The sequence below is a fragment of the Microcaecilia unicolor genome, chromosome 1 (assembly GCF_901765095.1).
Source record: "Microcaecilia unicolor chromosome 1, aMicUni1.1, whole genome shotgun sequence".
NCBI lineage: Eukaryota > Metazoa > Chordata > Amphibia > Gymnophiona > Siphonopidae > Microcaecilia > Microcaecilia unicolor.
The window spans coordinates 347,913,407-347,935,542 of NC_044031.1; the positions used below are offsets into that span (position 1 = coordinate 347,913,407).

At 42.1% G+C, this 22,136-nt stretch overlaps 1 protein-coding gene across 1 annotated transcript in view; it reads right to left on the bottom strand.

Moving 5' to 3' along the window:
• Positions 1–22,136, bottom strand: part of LOC115474075 (polycystic kidney disease protein 1-like 1) — an 889,490-nt gene that overhangs the window by 176,866 nt on the left and 690,488 nt on the right. Inside the window, exon 26 of the mRNA XM_030209391.1 lies at positions 16,305–16,539. Coding sequence (XP_030065251.1) covers positions 16,305–16,539 — 235 coding nt within the window. The remainder of the gene's footprint in view (positions 1–16,304; positions 16,540–22,136) is intronic.

Below are 22,136 nucleotides of genomic sequence, written 5' to 3' on the forward strand. Positions count from 1 at the left end.
GCTAAGTGGGTGAAGTTAGAACAGTTTTTGAGCTGTCCTGAATTCAGTGGTGTAGCCAGAAAGCAATTTTTGGGTAGGCCAACAAGTTGGATGGGTGGGCACTACAACTTTTTAGAAAGAGAAAAAACAGCAACCTGATGCACCCATGCTCTGTCCCTACCATGCTCCCCATAACTTCAATGAGGGTAGCAGTGCAGGCTTCAGTGGCTGCAGGCCAATTGAGAGCTAAGGGCAGTACAAAAGATTGCACGTCAGCCCCATTGAGCCATGGTCCTCCAACACGCATATGGTATTGAAGCCAAACACATTCTGTATCCAGAGAACCTCCTGGCCCTCCACCAACAATGGATACCGAGCACAGCAAGGACATTTCCACATAAAATTCATATACAAAGAAATTTTGGTTTCTAGTGTAATCTCAATAACAGACATATTATAAATTAATTTTTATATTTAAATTTGTTTATTGACTTTTACATTTTAACAAGAATATACTTGTTTTGAAATACAGCCATAATTCTTTTCAATAATCATAATAGACATTTTAAAGCAAAAATTAATCTGAACATCAATAACATAATCTAAACATTAATAACAGAATAGTTCTACTTCCTTAGACCCCATTAGCAGGAGGGGGGGTGTGATATGAGTTAGAGAAGATTATAAAACACAATTGTCAGAAGTAACTAAGCGACGTAATACTCCCATATTTATATTTGATGTTATTTCAGTTGTTTCAAGTCCAGAAATGATTTTAGATGATCAGGTGAATAAAAAGTATATTTTGCCTGTCCCAATTTAACAATACATTTACAGGGATAAGCTAGAAAAAATGTACCACCTATTTCAGAAGTTCATGATTTCAATGCCAAAAAAGCTTTCCTTCTTTGCTGGGTCGATCTTGTCACATCGGGAAAAATCTGCACTTTAACTCCACCAAAACAGGTTTTTAGATTTTTAAAGTAAAGTTTCATGATATTGTTTAAATCCTGTTCGAATATTAGTGATACAATCAAAGTAGACCGTGCTGTAGTTTCGTCCAAAGATTGTTCAAGTATAGCTGAAATGTTATTTAAATCCAACTTTGTATTTCCTACTTCTTACATTTTTCCTTCTTCTCCTTTAGGATTAGGAATATATAATTTATTTACAGGAGGAATTGCTTCAAGAGGCATTTTAACACCTCATTTAAATATCTTTTAAATATTTCATGCGGATTTATTTATTTGTAGCATTTGTATCCCACAACTCAATTTGCCTTTTAGCATGGCTATTGAAAGGGCAAGGTTGTGCAAGAGAGATTATTCTTAACTCTTCACTTCCCAAGTTGTAAAAGCCTGAAGTATAAATCAATATACGCATCAGGTTTCTCTTACATATGCACACAGCTCTGGAATTCTCTACCAAAACACCTGAAATCTACGAATAATCATCTAGAATTCCGAAAAAAAACCTAAAAACTCACATATAAGGGAAGGCATACCCCACAGTATCTGACATAAACACCAAATAATGAAATATGGCATTTTAATCAGAAAACGGACAGTTTTCAACCCCAACGCATGATCACACCCTAACATTTTGTTTGAATCACCCCAATCTATTTACCGATACTACTTTACTGTATTTTCCAGTCGGGTTACGAGAGCGTTTCTCAGCGAGTCTTGTTACGCCGCCATCTTCATAAATTTTTTTTTTTTAAATCTATAAAACAAAAGTCACTCAGAACCCACATCAAATCTACAATGCCAACACTAACTTCCAAAAACAAGGATCCTACCTATGAAAAAGAAGTGCCTTAAATATTATAGTAGGGCCCTAAAATACAAATACATTTATCAGGAAAGCTGAACAAGCCAACTTACCGTGTTTCCCCGAATATAAGACACTGTCTTATATTAATTTTTCCTCCTCAAGACCTGCTAGGTCTTATTTTCAGGGGAGGTCTTATTTTTTTTTCGAGGAAACATCGGGATCGCCACCACCACCCGAGGTCACCGGGCCCACCTCCACCCGCCCTCCGTCGCTCCCAACCTGAAACGCCTCCTTTCCTTTCACCTTCCTTTGCAAGTTCGGAGCAAGCAGCAGCAGGGCAGACCTCTCCTTCCTTCTGTGCCCCGCCTCCGCCTGACGTTACGTTACGTCAGGCGAGGGCGGGACAAGGAAGGAAGGAGTGGCCTGCCCTGCTGCTGCTTGCTCCGAACTTGCGAAGGAAGGTGAAAGGAAGTGTTTCAGGTACCGGTAGTTCCGGGAGCAATGGAGGGGGGGCCTGGCGACCTCGGGTGGGGGGGGGGGGCGACCTCGGGGGCGGGGGGCGGCGGCCTTTGTCCGGCTCTCGGCGGCCCTGCTTCAGGTAGGTCTTACTTTCGGGGGGAGGCCTTATAATACAAATTTGCATCAAAACCCCGGTAGGCCTTATTTTCGGAGTAGGTCTTATTTTCGGGGAAACACGGTACTACAGAATGCTACATTGAAACTTCATACTAACAGAATATCTCACTCACACACAGAGAACATTATGTCAAATACAGAATAAGTGACCACAAACTCTAGAAATATAAATTAAACAGAAACCTCAAGAAACCAGACCTTGCATGTAGTACAACACCAGAGAAACATGAAAGAAAGGCATTTCCTCCTGTGCAAAATATAAAGACAGCACTTGCCAGGGATGGTGTTAGGGGTTACAACTAGGGCAATTGTGCCTGGTTCCCTGGCCAGAGAAAGCCCGCCTGCTGGAAGCTGAAGGCGCAGCCTGGTAATGGATTTTGGGGTCCTTTCCTAGATTTCTGTCCTGGACCCCAGCTATGTTTAAAATCAACTCTGGCAAGATGTACATTCCAAATCCAACATATTATATTCACAACATTAAAAATAATAATTTTTGTACCTTTTTGTTGTCTGGTCATTTTATTTTTCAAACCATATTGGTCCCAGTGTCTGATTTCTGCTTCCCTCTGTCTTCTCTTAACTCACTTCCCAGGGTTTCCTGTCCATTTGACATTTCTTCTTTATCCATGCCCATCATCCATCTCCCATCTCTGTTTCCCTATATTTCCTTGTCCAGTATCTCCCCTGTGTTCATATCCCCTCATCCATCATCATTCCTCTGTGCACCTATGCACCCATGCCCAGCATATCCCTTCTGTGTTCCTATTCTCCCCCTTGTATGGTATCTCTCCCCCTTCTCTGTGTCCATATACCCCCCTTCTCCAGTGTCCAGCATTGTATTCTATTCCATATCCCCCTTCCCCTCCCCCTTGTCAGGTATTGCCCCTCTGTGCCCATATGCGATCGCCATCCCCATAAAGTATCTCACAATTGTGTGCCTTTCCCCATGCTCCCACCAAATGCCCATCATCTCCCTTCTGTATCTGTACACCTCCCTATGTCCCCTTTCTCCCTCCTCCATACTTCTTTTGTGTTTGGCTTTTGCTAAAACATCACTAGCTGGAAGAGAAATAAGTACATAAGTACATATGTATTGCCATACTGAGACAGACCAAAGGTCCATCAAGACCAGCATCCTGTTTCTAACAGTGGCCAATCCAGGTACAAATACCTGGCAAGATCCCCAACAAGTATAAAACATTTTATGCTGCTTATCCCAGAAATAGTGGATTTTCCTCAAGTCCAATTTAATAATGGTCTATGGACTTTTCCTTTAGGAAGCCGTCCAAACCTTTCTTAAACTCTGCTAAGCTAACCGCCTTTACCACATTCTCTGGCAACAAATTCCAGAGTTTAGTTACACGTTGAGTGAAGAAAACGTTTCTCTGATTCGTTTTACATTTATAGACCTCTATCATATCTCCCCTTAGCCGTCTTTTCTCCAAGCTGAATAGCCATAGCTGCTTTAGCCTTTCCTCATAGGGAAGTTGTCCCATCCCCTTTATCATTTTTGTTGGCCTTCTCTGCACCTTTTCTAATTCCACTATATCTTTTTTGAGTTGCAGCGACCAGAATTAAACACAATATTCGAGGTGCGGTCTCACCATGGAGCGATACAAAGGCATTATAATGTCCTCATTTTTGTTTTCCATTCATTTCCTAATAATACCTAACATTCTATTTGCTTTCTTAGCTGTAGCAGCACACTGAGCAGAAGGTTTCAACGTATCATCAATAACGACACCTAGATCCCTAACGTGACTCCTAACGTGGAACCTTGATGACGTAGCTATAATTCGGGTTCCTCTTTCCCACATGCATCACTTTGCACTTGCTCACATTAAATGTCATCTGCCATTTAGATGCACAGTCTCCCAGTCTCGTAATTTTTCAAAATGCTCCTGTGATTTAATTACTTTGAATAACTTTGTGTCATCAGCAAATTTAATTACCTCACTAGTTACTCTCATCTCTAGCAGGCTCATTTTCAAAAGAGAAAGACGCCCATCTTTCGACACAAATCGGAAGATGGGTGTCCTTCTCCCAGGGTCCAGATCGGTATAATCAAAAGCCAATTTTGGACGTCCCCAACTGCTTCCCGTCACAGAGACGGCCAAAGTTCAAGGGGCGTATCGGAAGCGTAATGAAGGTGGGACTTGGGCGTGCCTAACACATGGACGTCCTCGACCCATAATGGAAATAAAAGGGCATCCCTGACGAGCACTTGGACAAGTTTACCTGGTCATGTTTTTCTTACGACAAGGTACAAAAAGGTGGCCGAAATGACCAGATGACCACCGGAGAGAATCAGGGATGACCTCCCCTTACTCCCACTAACCCCCTCCCACCCTCAAAAAACATCTTTAAAAATATTTTTTACCAGCCTCTATGCCAACCTCAGATGTCATACTCAGGTCCATGACAGCAGTATGCAGGTCCCTGGAGCAGTTTTAGTGGGTGCAGTGCACTTCAGGCAGGCGGACCCAGGCCCATCCCCCCTACCTGTTACGTTTGTGGAGGAAACAGCGAGCCCTCCAAAACCCACCACAAACCCACTATACCCACATCTAGGTGCCCCTCTTCACCCATAAGGGCCATGGTAGTGGTGTACAGTTGTGGGTAGTGGGTTTTAGGGGGGGTTTGGGGGGGGGCTCAGCACACAAGGTAAGGGAGCTATGTTCCTGGAAGCATTTTATGAAGTCCACTGCAGTGGCCCCTAAGGTGCCCGGTTGGTGTCCTGGCATATCAGGGGGACCAGTGCACTACAAATGCTGGTTCCTCCCACGACCAAAGGGCTTGCATTTGGTCGTTTCTGAGATGGGTGTCCTTGGTTTCCATTATCGCCGAAAATCAGAAACGACCAAGTCTAGGGATGACCATCTCTAAGGACGACCTAAATTTCAAGATTTGGGCGTCCCCGACCATATTATCGAAACTAAAGATGGACGTCCATCTTGTTTTGATAATACGGGTTTCCCGGCCTCTCCACCGTGACATTTTGCGAGGACGTCCTCAACAAAACTTGGGAGTCCCTTTCGATTATGCCCCTCTAGATCATTTATAAATATGTTAAAAAGCAGTGGTCCCAGCACAGACCCTTGGGGAACCCCACTAACTATGCAAAAGGTACAGTAGAAACTAGTGCAACAATAAGGAAAATGTACACAAGCTCGTTGAGAACACTAGTAAATAATGAGCTTCCCAAATTCATATAGTGATTGAAAAGGAGAAAATCCCTCAGAAACCTATCGGATAAAAAATCCTTGGTTACAACAGGTACAGATTTTTACCGTTGATTAGTTTCTATCATAGGGATTAAAACTCCTTATTTTTTGCTTTTTTATAGTAGAGGAGTGTGGTAGCTGTGTTAGTCCACTCTTAAGGTTATCAACAGAAATCAAACAAAATAAAACATGGAAAAGAAAATAAGATGATACCTTTTTTATTGGACGTAACTTAATACATTTCTTGATTAGCTTTCGAAGGTTGCCCTTCTTCGTCAGATCGGAAATAAGCAAATGTGCTAGCTGACAGTGTATATAAGTGAAAACATTCAAGCATTACTATGACAGTCTGACAGGGTGGGAGGATGGGGGTGGGTCGGAGGTATGCATGGGGACTTAAAGAGGACCTACATAACATCCAAGGAGAAAAACAATACATTGCTATCCGCAAAAAGGAAATAAAGCTGTATTCTCTTCTTCAAAATCAAAGAGAGAGAAACTGCTTATTCTTGAATAGCTACAGCTCTGCAGAACCAACATCCCCAGACACCTTGGAGACACTTGGATACACATCTGAGGCATGTGAAAATCAGAGCCCAAACAAACCAGGGAATACTGATCACACCTTTACAGATGCAAACCAAATGGGGATAATAAACCTCTTGAACCATCAATTATCACAGCATGAGGTCTCGGTGCTATCCAAAGGGCTCTCATTCTGCCAATCTAGGGAACTAGATAAAATCCAATTATACTCAGACCTAGAAGAATTCTTTAGAAAAATGCGCCTTAAAACACATTTCTATAATAAAGGGACACCAAACAGACCGGAATACAGTCTTAAACAAAAGAACACTTATTTCACCCCACAGGAGGGACAAAACTACAAGCTGGATAATTACATAGAAAGTTTCAGACATAGGGTGAAATCCCAACTTTCCAACAAACAAAAGAGAATCCTGTACAATCTTACCCTACCAGAAAGAGCGGCCATAAGAACCCTACAAACTAACGAACGCATTATCATCAAACCCGCAGACAAAGGAGGCGCAGTGGTAATTATGGACATACAAAAATACATTGAAGAGGGGCACAGACAGCTCTCAGACAATAAATACTACAGGAAACTAACTGAGGACCCCACACAGGATTACACAAAACAGCTGAAAGACCTTATCAAAATATTTCCTACACAAGCGCAACCTCGCCTGAAGAAACTCATACCAAACCAGCCTGCTGTGGGCACATTCTACATGCTACCCAAGATCCACAAACCGGGAAACCCTGGCAGACCAATCATATCAGGTATTGGCACACTCAGGGAAGAAATATCTGGATTCATAGAGGGAATTTTGAAACCTCTCGTACAGAAAACTAACAGCTTCATACAAGACACCACAGACTTTCTGAATAAATTGAAAAATATCAAGCAACTACCACCTAACACCCTTCTGGTCACGATGGATGTAGAATCACTATACAGCAACATTCCACATGCGGATGGCATAGCTGCATGTGGAAGACTCCTAAAAAAATCCACACTGGACCATCAATACTCACCAGAAACTATTACAAAACTAATCAAATTAATTTTAACTCACAACTACTTCCGCTTTAACAATGATATCTATCTGCAAATAATGGGCACTGCGATGGGCACCAGGACAGCACCCCAATATGCCAACCTTTTTATGGCTGAGCTGGAAGACACATTTCTGAATACACACCAGACCAAACCTCTAAAATACTACCGGTACATCGATGACATTTTTATGATTTGGACGGAGGGTGAAGAAACTCTGAAACAATTTTATTCTGCCTTCAATACATACCATCCTACAATCAGATTCAAAATTGACTACTCCCCAGAAAAAGTCAAGTTTTTGGACACCACGGTCTCAATCAGTGATGGCTGTATACAAACATCTATATACAAGAAACCCACAGACAGATGCAGCTACCTCCACAACTCCAGCTTCCATCCTTCACATACAAAAAGATCCATCATTTACAGCCAAGCCACAAGATACCACCATATCTGCTCTGACCCAGGGGACAGAGACAAACACCTTAAAAGCCTGACTGCATCCTTCAAACAAAAAGGCTACAACCCCAAAATAATCTCCAAGAATATTGCCTCCTCCCTCAAAACACCCAGGGAGAATCTGCTACAGTGCAAGGAGAAAAAATCCACAGACAGAATCCCCCTTATAGTGACATACAATCCAGAGCTGGAAAAACTGAGGAAAATCATAAGCGATCTACAATCTATACTCCAGGAGGATGAATTACTGAAAGAGATATTCCCATCCCCACCAGTACTGGCCTTCCGACAGCCACCCAACTTAAAACACAAGCTAATCAGAAGTAAACTTCCATCACAGACTGAAAAGGAACAGAAGGGCACACTTCCCTGTAATTTATCCAGTTGCAAACTATGCCAAAATATTACACAGGACCCCAAAGTCATCCACAAAGGAAAGATATTCAACATAAAGGGATCTTTTACTTGCTCATCTTCCAATGTGGTATATATCATTCAGTTTAAAAAACGTAACAAAGGATGCTATATTGGAGAAACAGGCCAGATGCTTAAGACAAGATTCAATTTACATGGACATCACATGAACAATACAGCCAGTAGGGCCCCCACCCCAGTGGGACAGCACTTCACAGAACCAGGACACTGTACCAGTGATTTCACAGTAAGAATACTGAAAGGTAACTTTAAAACCATACAAGAACGTAAGACCTTTGAAGTCAGAATGATTGAATATTTTAACACCCAACAGAAAGGACTTAACAAGGATCTGGGGTTCCTAGCCCATTATAAACCATAAACCACCTATCCACACCCATCCTGTTAGAATATCAATGATATGCTTTGATGTCCCCATGCATACCTCCTACCCACCCCCATCCTCCCACCCTGTCAGACTGTCATAGTAATGCTTGAATGTTTTCACTTATATACACTGTCAGCTAGCACATTTGCTTATTTCCGATCTGACGAAGAAGGGCAACCTTCGAAAGCTAATCAAGAAATGTATTAAGTTATGTCCAATAAAAAAGGTATCATCTTATTTTCTTTTCCATGTTTTATTTTGTTTGATTTCTATTGCTTTTTTATGCAATCTTGTTTTTAAAGTGCTTTAACTAGACTCAAAAGTGCAAACATTGATCTGCAAATCAATGTTGAAGTGCAGAATATATAAACAACAGCACTTAGCTTATGTTTGATGGGGCCGCCGTTTCACCCATATTTGGCTTCTTCAGGAACATGTGCTGCATATTTCGAATTTTATATATCTGGAAAAGTATATGGTTTACAAAGAGGGGCATAATCTCCATGGGCGTCTATGTCCGAAAATGGGTATGTGAAGAGGCGGGACGGACCGTATTTTTGAAAAAGATGGGCGTCCATCTTTTGTTTTGAAAATACGGTTTGGACAGACCAAATGCCATGGATTTGGTCCTTTCTGAGATGGGCGTTTTTTTTTTTTTCTTTAGCGATAATGGAAACTAAAAACACCCAGTTCAGAAACCTCCCAATCCAAGCCATTTGGTCGTGGGAGGGACAAATGTAAAACACTACCATTTATTTATTGCATTTGTATCCCACATTTTCCCACCTCTTTGCAGGCTCAATGTGGCTTACAATACATCATGAATGGTGACGATGTATAAGAAATAAACATTTAGTATTACATAGGATTTGGGGTAACATGATAATGATACAACATGATATTAGTATAACAAGCAAATATTCAAGGCAGTGCTGGATATATGTGAAGGAGTTCACATTTGTGGTATGCCCTGTTAAACAGATGGCAGGGTAGCCTTTGGAAAAAAAAAACCAAATAACATAAAGGGTTGAGGAGGGAAGGGGAGCATGCCACCTGAGGCCCCTGCCTCGAGTGGCCTTACTGTAGGGCCGCCACTGTTCTCAGCGCCACAGAAAAAAGCATGGAAGGACAGCTCAGGCAACAAGAGTGGGTTTATATCTCTATACCATAGCCTAGTTCATACTGGAGTATTAATAGAGGCTCTACTTCTTTTTCATCCTGCTAGTCCAGATGAATGAGTTGGACAGGTACAGTAGGTTTGCTTGCTAGGCCTGATTGCTCAGGCTACAGTCCCATGCTTTACAGTTCTGGAGGTAGAGTACCTTGGCTAGTTGCTCCTTTGATTTGGGTCCTGGTCTTTCCAGTTGAGCTTGGCGGGGTTCCACCCTCCAGCACCATGAGCCTAGCCTACTGGCTTGTGCTCAACCAATTATATATAATCACTTGTGTTCCTTGGTGCTTCATCAATTGAATTTAAGCAGTTTATTTGTGCACATATATATATTGAGACTGTATATTATTTGACACATCAGTTGAAATCTCATACTGGTATAATAATCTTCACACTAATAATGTCTCTTGAATCCTTTAGTGAACATCCATATATATATCATAACTATAAATCTTCAAATAGTGTGTTTAAGCAACTCCCAAGTATCAATCACACAACTTATTTTTAGAAAAACTGTAACGCAATTCTTTGGATTTTGATAGAGGCCATGTTTCACCAGAAAACTCAATGCAAAGAATAGAGCTTCTTAAATTTGAACCACCTGGCCCATCTGAAAACCCAAAGAATTTGATTTGCTTACTTTATTTTATTTTTTTTTTGTCTATTAGATTGTAAGCTCTTTGAGCAGGGACTGTCTTTCTTCTATGTTTGTGCAGCGCTGCGTACGCCTTGTAGCGCTATAGAAATGCTAAATAGTAGTAGTAGTAGTAGTAGATGGGTCTTCAATAGTTTGCGGAAGTCAATTAAGTTCATAGATTGATTTTAAGTTGCGCGGCAGCGCGTTCCAGAATTGTGTGCTCAAGTAGGAAAAGGTTGATGCGTGCATTAGTTTGTATTTTAGACCTTTGCAGTTGAGGAAATGAAGATTGAGGAATGTGCGGGATGATTTTTTAGCATTCCTGGATGGCAATTCTATCAGGTCTAGCATGTAGGCTGGGGCATCTCCGTGAATGATTTTGTGGACTAGTGTACAGATTTTGAACGTGATGCGTTCTTTGAGAGGGAGCCAGTGCAACTTTTCTCGTAGTGGTTTAGCACTCTCATATTTTGTTTTGCCGAATATGAGTCTAGCTGCCGTGTTCTGGGCTGTCTGAAGTTTCTTGATTATTTGTTCTTTGCAGCCAGCATAAAGTGCGTTGCAGTAGTCTAAGTGGCTGAGTACCATTGATTGTACCAGGCCTCGAAAGACAGTCCTTGAGAAGAAAGGTCTTACTCTTTTTAATTTCCACATTGAGTGGAACATCTTCTTGGTTGTGTTTTTCGCGTGATTCTCAAGTGTTAGGTGTCGATCGATGGTGACTCCAAGAATTTTTAGGGTGTCCGAGATTGGAAGATTCAATTTAGGTGTGTTAATGGTGGTGAATTTGTTTGTGTTATGTTGAGAGGTGAGTATTAGGCATTGGGTTTTTTCTGCATTGAGTTTCAGCTGAAATGCATCTGCCCATGAATGCATGATCTGTAGACTTTGGTTGATGTCTTTAGAAATTTCCATTGTGTTTAAATGGGATGTAGATCGTTACATCATCTGCGTACATATATGGGTTGAGGTTTTGATTTGATAGTAGTTTTGCCAGGGGTATCATCATTAAGTTGAATAAGGTCGGTGAGGGGGTGATCCCTGTGGGACTCCACATTCAGGTATCCATGTGGGTGATGTAGTCGATTCGAATGTCACTTGGTATGATCATGTGGTTAGGAACCCCTTGAACCAATTGAGAACGTTGCCTCCAATTCCAAAGTATTCGAGGATATGTAGTAATATTCCATGATCTACCATGTTGAAGGTGCTAGACATGTCAAATTGTAGAAGTAGTATGTTCTTGCCATTTGCAATCGTTTGTTTGAAATTATTCATGAGAGTAACTAGTACTGTTTCGGTACTGTGGTTGGTCCGAAATCCTGACTGGGACTCGTGTAGTATTGAGAATTTGTTTAAGTAGTTTGTGAGTTGTTTGGTCACCATCCCTTCCATTAGTTTGGTTATGGATGCTACTGGCCTGTAGTTGGTTAGTTCATTAGCACTTTTCTTTGCGTCTTTGGGTATGGGGGTGAGTAGAATGTTTCCTTTCTCCTTCGGGAAAAGTCCACTTTGTAACATGTAGTTTAAGTGGTTCGTTAAGTCTGTTATAAATTGTTGAGGGGTAGAAGTCATAAGGTTGTTTAGGCATATGTCTAATTTGCAGTGAGATTTGGTGTATCTTTTGAGCATTTGGGAGATGAGATCCTCCGATAGTATCTCGAAGTTGGTCCAGGTTCTGTCAGCTGGGTATACACCAGGGTCTGGATCTAGACAGTCAAGGAGTTTGGCATAGTCGATGGTACTGACAGGTATTTTAAGTCGTAGTTTTATGATTCTCTCATTGAAGTATCTCACGAGGTCATCTGCTCCTGGTGTATCTTTGCTGTTGGTTGTGACTGGTGTGATATCTAATAGTTTATTCACGAGTTGGAAGAGTTTATGTGTGTCCTTGTATTTTGGTCCAATTTCGGTTTTGTAATATAATCTTTTAGTTTGTCTTATGGTATATTTATATTTCCTTTGCAGTTGTTTCCATGCATTAAGAGTGGGGTCATCTTTCTTTTTATTCCACGCTTGTTCTAGTCTTCTAACTTGTGTTTTAAGTTTTTTTCAGTTCTTCATTGAACCATGGTGTTGAGTTCTTTCTGTGTGAGGTTCTGTTTTGAATTGGGGCAATATTGTCTAGTATTGATTTGCTTCTATCGTCCTATTCTAGTAGGAATTGGTTTGTACCTGTCTTTATTGTCCATCCGTTGTGGTATATTTGTTGCCAGAATGTTACCGGGTCTATTTTTCCTCTTGTGGAGTAGGTTTTTCATTCTCGTTTGTTAGGTGCATCTTTTGTTCACCATTGGAGGGAGATGTATGCTTTATAGTGGTCTGACCACGGTGCAGGTGTCCATTTTGTATCTGTTAATATAATGTTGGAGTCAGGATCAAATTTGTGTGAGATAATATCTAGTGTGTGTCCTTTAGTGAGAGTTGGTTGCGTGTTTGGTCCAAGAATATCCCACAATTGTAGGAACTCTTTGCATTCTTGGACTTTGTTGATGTAATATCTTCAAGGTGTAGGTTGATATCTCCTATTATGATAAGGTTTGAGGTTGAGACACACGTGTTCGAGATAAAGTCCATAAAGTGAGTTTGGGCATCTTGCCAGTTTCCTGGCGGTCTGTAGAGTAGGACTGCGTTGAGGTGTTCCTGCAATTTTGGTGACTGATTCAAATTGTGGAAGAATGGATTCAGCTGTGGTTGTGATGATGAACTTGGATTTGTATATTATGGCTATTCCTCCTCCTCTTTTTCTGTTTCTTGTCCAGTGGGTGATTTTGTATCCCAGGGGCGTAGCTCAGGCCCACCCAAGCAGCCGGCAGCTGTCCGGTCCTCCTCTTCTCTGCCTAATTTTGTTTTTAGTGCAGCCATTAGTTTTACACGCTGGCGCCGCTACTCTGTCGCTCACTTCCTGAGTCCACATCCAGTTTTAATCTGAAGAACTCTGCTGCTTTGCTCCTCCCCCTCATGCGCGACGGCGCCACAGAGCTGCATGGGAGGGGAAACTATGCCGGCTACCGTCGCGGGTGCGGTTCCTCCACTCTGCCCTGTTTCTGAATGATCAGCCTTATTTTTATTGATTCCGGGGCAGGCTACCGTTGTGGTCGCGGTTCCGGTTCCTCCACTCTGCCCTGCTTGAAGATCAGCCTTATTTTGTTGATTCCAGGGTACTGTCGCGGTTCCTCCACTATGCCCTGCTTGAAGATCAGCCTTATTTTGTGGATTCCGGGCTACCGTCGCGGTCGCGGTTCCTCCACTCTGCCCTGCTCTTAATGAAGATCGGCCTTATTTTGTTCATTCCACCCAGGCCTCAGCACTCCCCCATGGCCCCACAACAGCACACATGGAGCGGAGCGCAGCACAATGATTGCGCTCTGAGTCTGCACCACTATCTGCCACCACCACCAAAGCCCAGCTGCCCAGGCCAGGTAAAATAAATATTTTTTTTGAAAGTTTAACATTGTGTACAGTGTAATGGTGGGTGGGGGTGTTCTCTTCACTGCCTAGGTAAAAAAAAAAGTATATTTAATAATTAAATATACCTTTTTTCACTAGGCAGTGAAGAGCCCACCCCCACACAGAAGCCCACCAACAATAAATTTTTATAATGCTTAGGTTACAATCTAAAAAAGGTTGTATATTTTTCTTGTTGATGCCTTGGTGGGTTTGGGGGGGATGTTCTCTGTAGTGTCCGGGTTAAAATTAAAAAAAAAAGTTTTAAAAATAAGCAGGTTTCTGGGTGGAGGTAGGCTCTGCAGTGCTCAGGACATTAAAAAAAAGTCTTATATTTAATGCTGGTGTCCTTCATGGTGAGGGGAAGAGATGCCAGACCATGGGAGGATGGGTAGGGGGTAGGACAAGGGTGATGCTCGGCTAAAGGGAGGGGTGGGGGGCTAGGGTAGGGCTTATCTATGGGATGAATGATTGTGAAGGGAAAGGATGATACTGTGCTACGGGGATAAATGGGGAAGAGGGTAAGGTAGAGAAAGGAAGGGCTGATGCCTGGCTACGGAGATGGATGGTGGGGTAGGGAAGGGAAAAGCCAATGCCAGGCTGAAGGGCAGGGAGGGACTGATGGCAGGCTACAGGACAATTGCTAATGTTTGGTCCTCTATTCTGTAATGTGCTCTGCATGTGATCAAGGTGAGAGATTCTGCTGGCATGTAGTATGTGTCAGGTTGTATAAGTCTGACTTGTCTGACTTTTCCAATGGGAAGTGTATTGCTGTTATGTTTATGCACTGCTGCCTTTATAAAAGTACTGTTATTGGTATTCGTATTCAGAATTGGTTTTGAGATTTGCAACATAGGCTCTAAGAAGTTTCTTTGCAGGATTTAGTGTTACTTCACAAAGTACCTGACAGTTAAGGGATTTTGTATTGCTAGTATTGAGGTGCTACCAGAATTTGAATACATCTTTCCTGTATATTTATATTGCAAGATCCTGTCGTGTGTTGAGAGGTTTGCCACTGTAGTAGACTTATGTCTGGTCAATTCTAAGATATGGGAAAATGAAATTATATTTAAAAATATTGTTTTTCTGTTATGTATGTGGTTTACACTGATGCAGCTGTTAGGCAGAGTACTTAGAAATCCATCATCAAGTGCATTCTAAGGCCTTATTTTGTAGTATCCCAAGAAACACTACTCATACCTATATACATAGTGCCCACCCATATTAACTCTGGGCCCACCCAAAATGTCAAGTCTGGCTACGCCACTGTTTGGAGATGATATCTCTACCCACATAATTTCCCCATCAGTGGGCAGGATTTCTTGGTCAGGGAATCAATAGAAGAAAAACACTGTTAATGAATATGGCTCATAGGTGTAATTTGAGTGCTTGTGATAAAATAACCCGCTGTCAGACAGCATGGCTTCTAGCCCCCAAACTAAGCAGCAAACTAGGCCTACGATAAGGCCCTAGGACCAAATATTCAAAAAGAGCTGAGCTTCTAAATGTATGTGCTAATTTCAGACAAACTTAAGTCCTTAAATTAAGATGAATTTTCAGCTAAAAAACTCATAAGTTAAGGGGTTAACTTTTAACCCCTTAATTCTATAAAAGCCGTCATAAATTGTGCATGCAAATTTGAGCATGTGCCCAATTTGTGTGCATTTAATTGAATAACAAGCCAGTTGGTGCCAATAATTGGCTTTCTAGCAAGCAATTTCCAAGCACTAATTACATTTAATTGGACTTTACGTGTGATCAGAAAAAGGGGCGGAAATGGGAGGGGGCATGGATGGATCAGAGGCAATCCTAGCATTTATGTGCATTGTTATAGAATAAGAGAGCTAAGTGCCTAATTTAGGCACATACACATTTGCACCATGTTTCAGTTGGTGCAAATGGTATGACTCCTGGGCATACCATTCTATTCTATAAAAGCGTGCATGATTTCCAGAGGAAAAAGAAAACCCTCGGAAATGGCTTGTGTGGTGGTAATCGGGCATCGCCATGCGCTGCCTGGTTACTGCTGGGTTAGCGTGGGAGCCGTTATCGCCACATCAATGGTTGGCGGCAAGGGCTTCCCGCTGCATGGTCATGCGGTAAGAGTTCTCTTACCGCATGGCCATGTATGTCTGGGGGCTTTTTACCTGCAGTGGTAAAAAGGGCCCTGGTGTGTGGGAAAAACAGCCCCCACCACTAGCGCAGGGCCCTTTTTCCCACAGCTTGGTAAAAGGGCCCGTGAGTGTATAAATTTAGGCCTGATATTCATTTACCTAGATTTATGATCCTAATTTATGAAGCTAGTGCTGAAACTCAGTGCCAAGCTCCTAATTTTTTTCCCCCCAACTCTGAATCTGTCCCTGTTGCCACCCACTTTTTATGCTACTAAATTTAGAAGCTTAGCAAAATTTTGAAGATAACTTTAAGAACTCAGCTCTAATACATTTTCGAAGAGTACAATTTATGAGCAAAACTCTCAAAGTTAAGAGCATAAATCATTTAAATATCAAGCTCCTAATACTAACTTCTACTAACAGCATAGAAACACATATGATAATGGGCAAAGGTTTTAAAAATCTGTGTCTTACCTCAGAAGCCATGATAAAGTAATCTAAAACAGAGACGATGCGATAAATACCAACTGACTCAATGAATGCCAATGGAATAACACCACCTGAGGGTGACATCTCAGCCAGCAGCGACACGGCAGTAAAGAGATTAGTTGGAGGGTTGTAGAGGGCAAACTCCACTGCCACTGCTCTGGTACTTTTGCCTATCCATCTGTTCTGTCTCAGTTTCAACAACATTGAGTAGGCTTCCCTTCTACAAAACAAAACGAATGTAAAGAAAGACATCAACTTGGGAAAGCTCTGGCAAACAAACCAAATTAGCTTGATTTTTGTTTTCACTTAGCATTCATTATGTTGAATAACTGGAAAATTCCAGAACTTGCCAACCTGCTATCTACTGTGTAATGCAACATTTTCTAATGAATTACAACAGTATTAATCTGAATGGAATAGCAGGTCATGCCAGGATATTAGTCTGCTGTTGTAATGTCTGAGGGTAAATATTCAAAGGCTTAGGCACCTTTTACACAATGAAAAATAAAGAGGAATACCTGTATTTTGACTGCCTACAAAGGAAAAATTAGTTAATTACCTGATAATTTTCTTTCCTTTAGTCCCAAAGGATCAGTCCAGACAAATGGGTTGTGACCATCCGCCAGCAGGTGGAGGTAGAGAACTCTGAGTTGTGACTCATAAACTCCTGCTCTTAGCAACCAAGCTAGTATTCAATAACAAAGCAGTGAAATAAAGTGACTTCCACAGAAAAAAACCTCCAGCCTCTAGAGAGACAAAGAACTATGAAATAAAGGGTAAAACTCATGCTTTAGAAAAAAAAAAACGGAACCAGAACAATGTAAACATCCAAAATTATATAGAATCTGGAAAAACCAAAACCATTACAGAATGGCGGACTCTGGACTGATCCTCTGGGGCTAAAGGAAAGAGAATTATTAGGTAATTAACTAATTTTTCCTTCCATTACATCTCAAGGATCAGTCCAGACAAATGGGATGTACAAAAGCAATCCTTAAGAAGGCAGGGACTGTGATATCCCTGTAGAGAGAACTGTAGCCCAGAAGGAAGCATCTGCTCAAGCAGACACATCCAATTGGTAATGTTTAAAAAAAGAAAGAGAAGACCATGTTGCTGACCGACAGATCTCTGCCAATGAAATTGCCCTAGACTCTGCCAAAGACCTGGTAGAATGAGCCTTGATATGCATGGGAGCAGATCCTACCCCTCAGAATGTAAGATGAAGAAATAGCCTCCTTAAGCCATCGAGCTGCTATCGCTTTGGAGGCTGGCAAACCCTTCTGGGGTCCCGCAGACAGGACAAAAAGATGATCAGACCCCCTGAAACTGTTGGTAGCAGTAAGATAGCACATAAGGATGCACTTCACATCCAACAGTCTGCAGAATAGACCTCCCTGGAAAAAGAAGGAAGAAACACAGTCTGATTGACATGGAAAAGAGATACAATCTTTGGCAAAAAGGATGGAGTCAGAAAAGTGGAGAAAGGGATCCCCGCAAGGGGGAGCTTGGAGCTCTGAAACTCTCCGTGCCGATGAAATGGCAACTAGAAATACTGCCTTTAGATCTTTGATAGTTGCCGAACAAAGGGACTCAAAGGGGGCCAACTGAACAGTCTTAAGAACTACTTGAAGACTCCACTGAGGACTAATATTGTGGAGAGGGGGATGCAGATGACTGACTCCCTACAAACTAACGAACGCATTATCATCAAACCCGCAGACAGAGGAGGCGCAGTGGTAATTATGGACATACAAAAATACATTGAAGAGGGGCACAGACAGCTCTCAGACAATAAATACTACAGGAAACTAACTGAGGACCCCACACAGGATTACACAAAACAGCTGAAAGACCTTATCAAAACATTTCCTACACAAGCGCAACCTCACCTGAAGAAACTCATACCAAACCAGCCTGCTGTGGGCACATTCTACATGCTACCCAAGATCCACAAACTGGGAAACCCTGGCAGACCAATCATATCAGGTATTAGCACACTCACGGAAGAAATATCTGGATTCATAGAGGGAATTCTGAAACCTCTCTCACACAAAACTAACAGCTTCATACCAGACACCACAGACTTTCTGAATAAATTGAAAAATATCAAGCAACTACCACCTAACACCCTTCTGGTCATGATGGATGTAGAATCACTATACAGCAACATTCCACATGCGGATGGCATAGCTGCATGTGGAAGACTCCTAAAAAAATCCACACTGGACCATCAATACTCACCAGAAACTATTACAAAATTAATCAAATTAATTTTAACTCACAACTACTTCCGCTTTAACAATGATATCTATCTGCAAATAATGGGCACTGCGATGGGCACCAGGACAGCACCCCAATATGCCAACCTTTTTATGGCTGAGCTGGAAGACACATTTCTGAATACACACCAGACCAAACCTCTAAAATCTACCGGTACATCGATGACATTTTTATGATTTGGACGGAGGGTGAAGAAACTCTGAAACAATTTTATTCTGCCTTCAATACATACCATCCTACAATCAGATTCAAAATTGACTACTCCCCAGAAAAAGTCAAGTTTTTGGACACCACGGTCTCAATCAGTGATGGCTGTATACAAACATCTATATACAAGAAACCCACAGACAGATGCAGCTACCGCCACAACTCCAGCTTCCATCCTTCACATACAAAAAGATCCATCATTTACAGCCAAGCCACAAGATACCACCGTATCTGCTCTGACCCAGGGGACAGAGACAGACACCTTAAAAGCCTGACTGCATCCTTCAAACAGAAAGGCTACAACCCCAAAATAATCTCCAAGAATATTGCCTCCTCCCTCAAAACACCCAGGGAGAATCTGCTACAGTAAAAGGAGAAAAAATCCACAGACAGAATCCCCCTTGTAGTGACATACAATCCAGAGCTGGAAAAACTGAGGAAAATCATAAGAGATCATACAACCTATACTCCAGGAGGATGAATTACTGAAAGAGATATTCCCATCCCCACCAGTACTGGCCTTCCGACAGCCACCCAACTTAAAACACAAGCTAATCAGAAGTAAACTTCCATCACAGACTGAAAAGGCACAGAAGGGCACACTTCCCTGTAATTTATCCAGTTGCAAACTATGCCAAAATATTTCACAGGACCCCACAGTCATCCACAAAGGAAAGATATTCAACATAAAGGGATCTTTCACTTGCTCATCTTCCAATGTGGTATATATCATTCAGTGTAAAAAATGTAACGAAGGATGCTATATTGGAGAAACAGGCCAGATGCTTAAGACAAGATTCAATTTACATAGACATCACATGAACAATACTGGTGCCAGTAGGGCTCCCACGCCTGTTGGTCAGCATTTTACAGGACCAGGACACTGTACCAGTGACTTCACAGTGAGAATAGTGAAAGGTAACTTTAAAACCATACAAGAACGTAAGACCTTTGAAGTCAGAATGATTGAATATTTTAACACCCAACAGAAAGGACTTAACAAGGATCTGGGGTTCCTAGCCCATTATAAACCATAAAGCTGTATGTCACTGTTGATCACCCCACCCCTCACCTATCCACACCCATCCTGTTAGAATATCAATGATATGCTTTGATGTCCCCATGCATACCTCCTACCCACCCCCATCCTCCCACCCTGTCAGACTGTCATAGTAATGCTTGAATGTTTTCACTTATATACACTGTCAGCTAGCACATTTGCTTATTTCCGATCTGACGAAGAAGGGCAACCTTCGAAAGCTAATCAAGAAATGTATTAAGTTATGTCCAATAAAAAAGGTATCATCTTATTTTCTTTTCCATGTTTTATTTTGTTTGATTTCTATTGATAACCTTAAGAGTGGACTAACACGGCTACCACACTCCTCTACTTAAATATAAGTAGAAAACATTGCTGATAATAGGTATGAGGATGAAAAGGAGGAGGGGAGGGGAGGTTTGTGGGGCGGGGGAAGGGGGTGGGGGGAGGAGTAGAGGGGGGGCAAGGGAGGGCAAGGGAAAGACTTGTATGTATACTGTTGTTGTGATAATGTATTGGGATGGAACTTGGGATCGTAACTTGTAGAGGATTTTTATATTGTGGAGAATGCTGGGAGAGTGGAGGCTGGGACACTCTCTGGGTATGGAGACAGAGTTTTGAAGATACATTTCAAAGTGGAATGCTCTAGAATTGAAAGAGGTGTAACATGACAACATTGCAGGTGATGACATAGAATGTTGGAGGCATACACTCCCCGATTAAACAGCAGAAGATATTGAAGGCCTTAAATGATAGAAAGGTTTCAATAGCTTTTCTACAAGAAACGCATCTTTTGAGAGAACATTCTAAGTTGAAGAGATGGTGGGTAGGAGAACTGTTCGATGCTCCAGCAGGGGGAAAAAAAAGGAGGAGTAGTGACCTTAATCAGAAAAGGTCTCAATGTAGAGCAGATTCGGGGGGGAGGTATGTTCTGGCTTCAGTGGTAATAGAGAGGCAACCCCTATTATTATGTAATATTTATGTGCCAAATTATCATGACAAACAGTTTTTTAGGCAAATTATTCGGAAAATGTATACAATGGGGAACATACCAATCTTGGTGGGGGGGGGGGGGGGGGGGTGATATGAATGATGTGGAGGACCCTTCTTTACATAGATCTAAACTGACAGGGAAGGAATTGGCCAGACTGGAGAGAGGCATTTCTAGGATGTGTACTGCTCTAGAGTTGGTCGACGCGTGGAGAACACTGCATCCTGTGGAGAAAGATTTTACACATATTTCTAGAGCTCATCTAACAATGTCTAGAATAGATTATATAATGTTGTCACGAGAGCTCTTGACTAAGGTGGAAGATACTCAGATAGGCCCAATAATGATTTCTGATCATGCCTGGGTAAGAGTACATATAAGGATAGGAGAGGGGAGGCCCCAATTAGGGACATGACGCTTCCCTGCTCATTTATATCAGGACAGTAAATTTTTGCCCTTCTTGGTGGAAAAATGGCATGACTATAGTCACAATAATAAACAACACAGGGGGGATTAATTGCTCTTCTGGGAATCGGCAAAGGCCGTTCTCAGGGGAGAAATTATTTCATACTAGTAAAAGAGGCCTGTTTCAGATCAAATGAAATGGGCGCTAGCAAGGTGTTCGTCGCCAACACCCCCCCCCTCCCTGGCCAACCCCTTCGTTATTCTTGCTCCGCCCCCAACGTCATGACATTTGACGCGGGGCCCAGAGCAATTTCCCACCCCCCTCCCTCCCTGCCAACCCCTTCGTTGTTCTGCCATTGCTCCGCCCTCGAGGGCGGGGCCCGGAGCGATTTGGTGGCTTCACCACCACGAACCTTCGAACCTTTTTGAAGGAAGTCAGGGCTTGGCTTCACTGACGTCAGTGTCCTCAGAACGTTGAGGGTGAGTTTTATTATAGTAGATGTAGCCTTTAAAAGGAAGGTCAGAGATAGGGAGGTGATAGGATTAGAGCGGCAGGTGACCACTCTTAGGAAACAGTACGGGCAAGGGCACTCGTTAAGTATCAGAATGCGATTATTGGAAGTGCAAAAAGCCTTAAATGAACTGCTGCAAGAGAATGCACAGAAGTCGAGCATGTATTACAAATTTCAGCTATATAGTTTTGCTAATAAGAGTGGGAGGCTTATGGCTAGACTTCCCGACAAGAGGGGCAGCGCTAGGAAAATACTTACAATGAGACGGGAGAGCGGGTCCATACTGATGAAGGCATCAATGCAATTCTGACCAATTTTTTTAGACAACTGTATGCACCACAAGTGGACCTCATGTTACCTAGTGAAGCGTACCTCACTAGCAT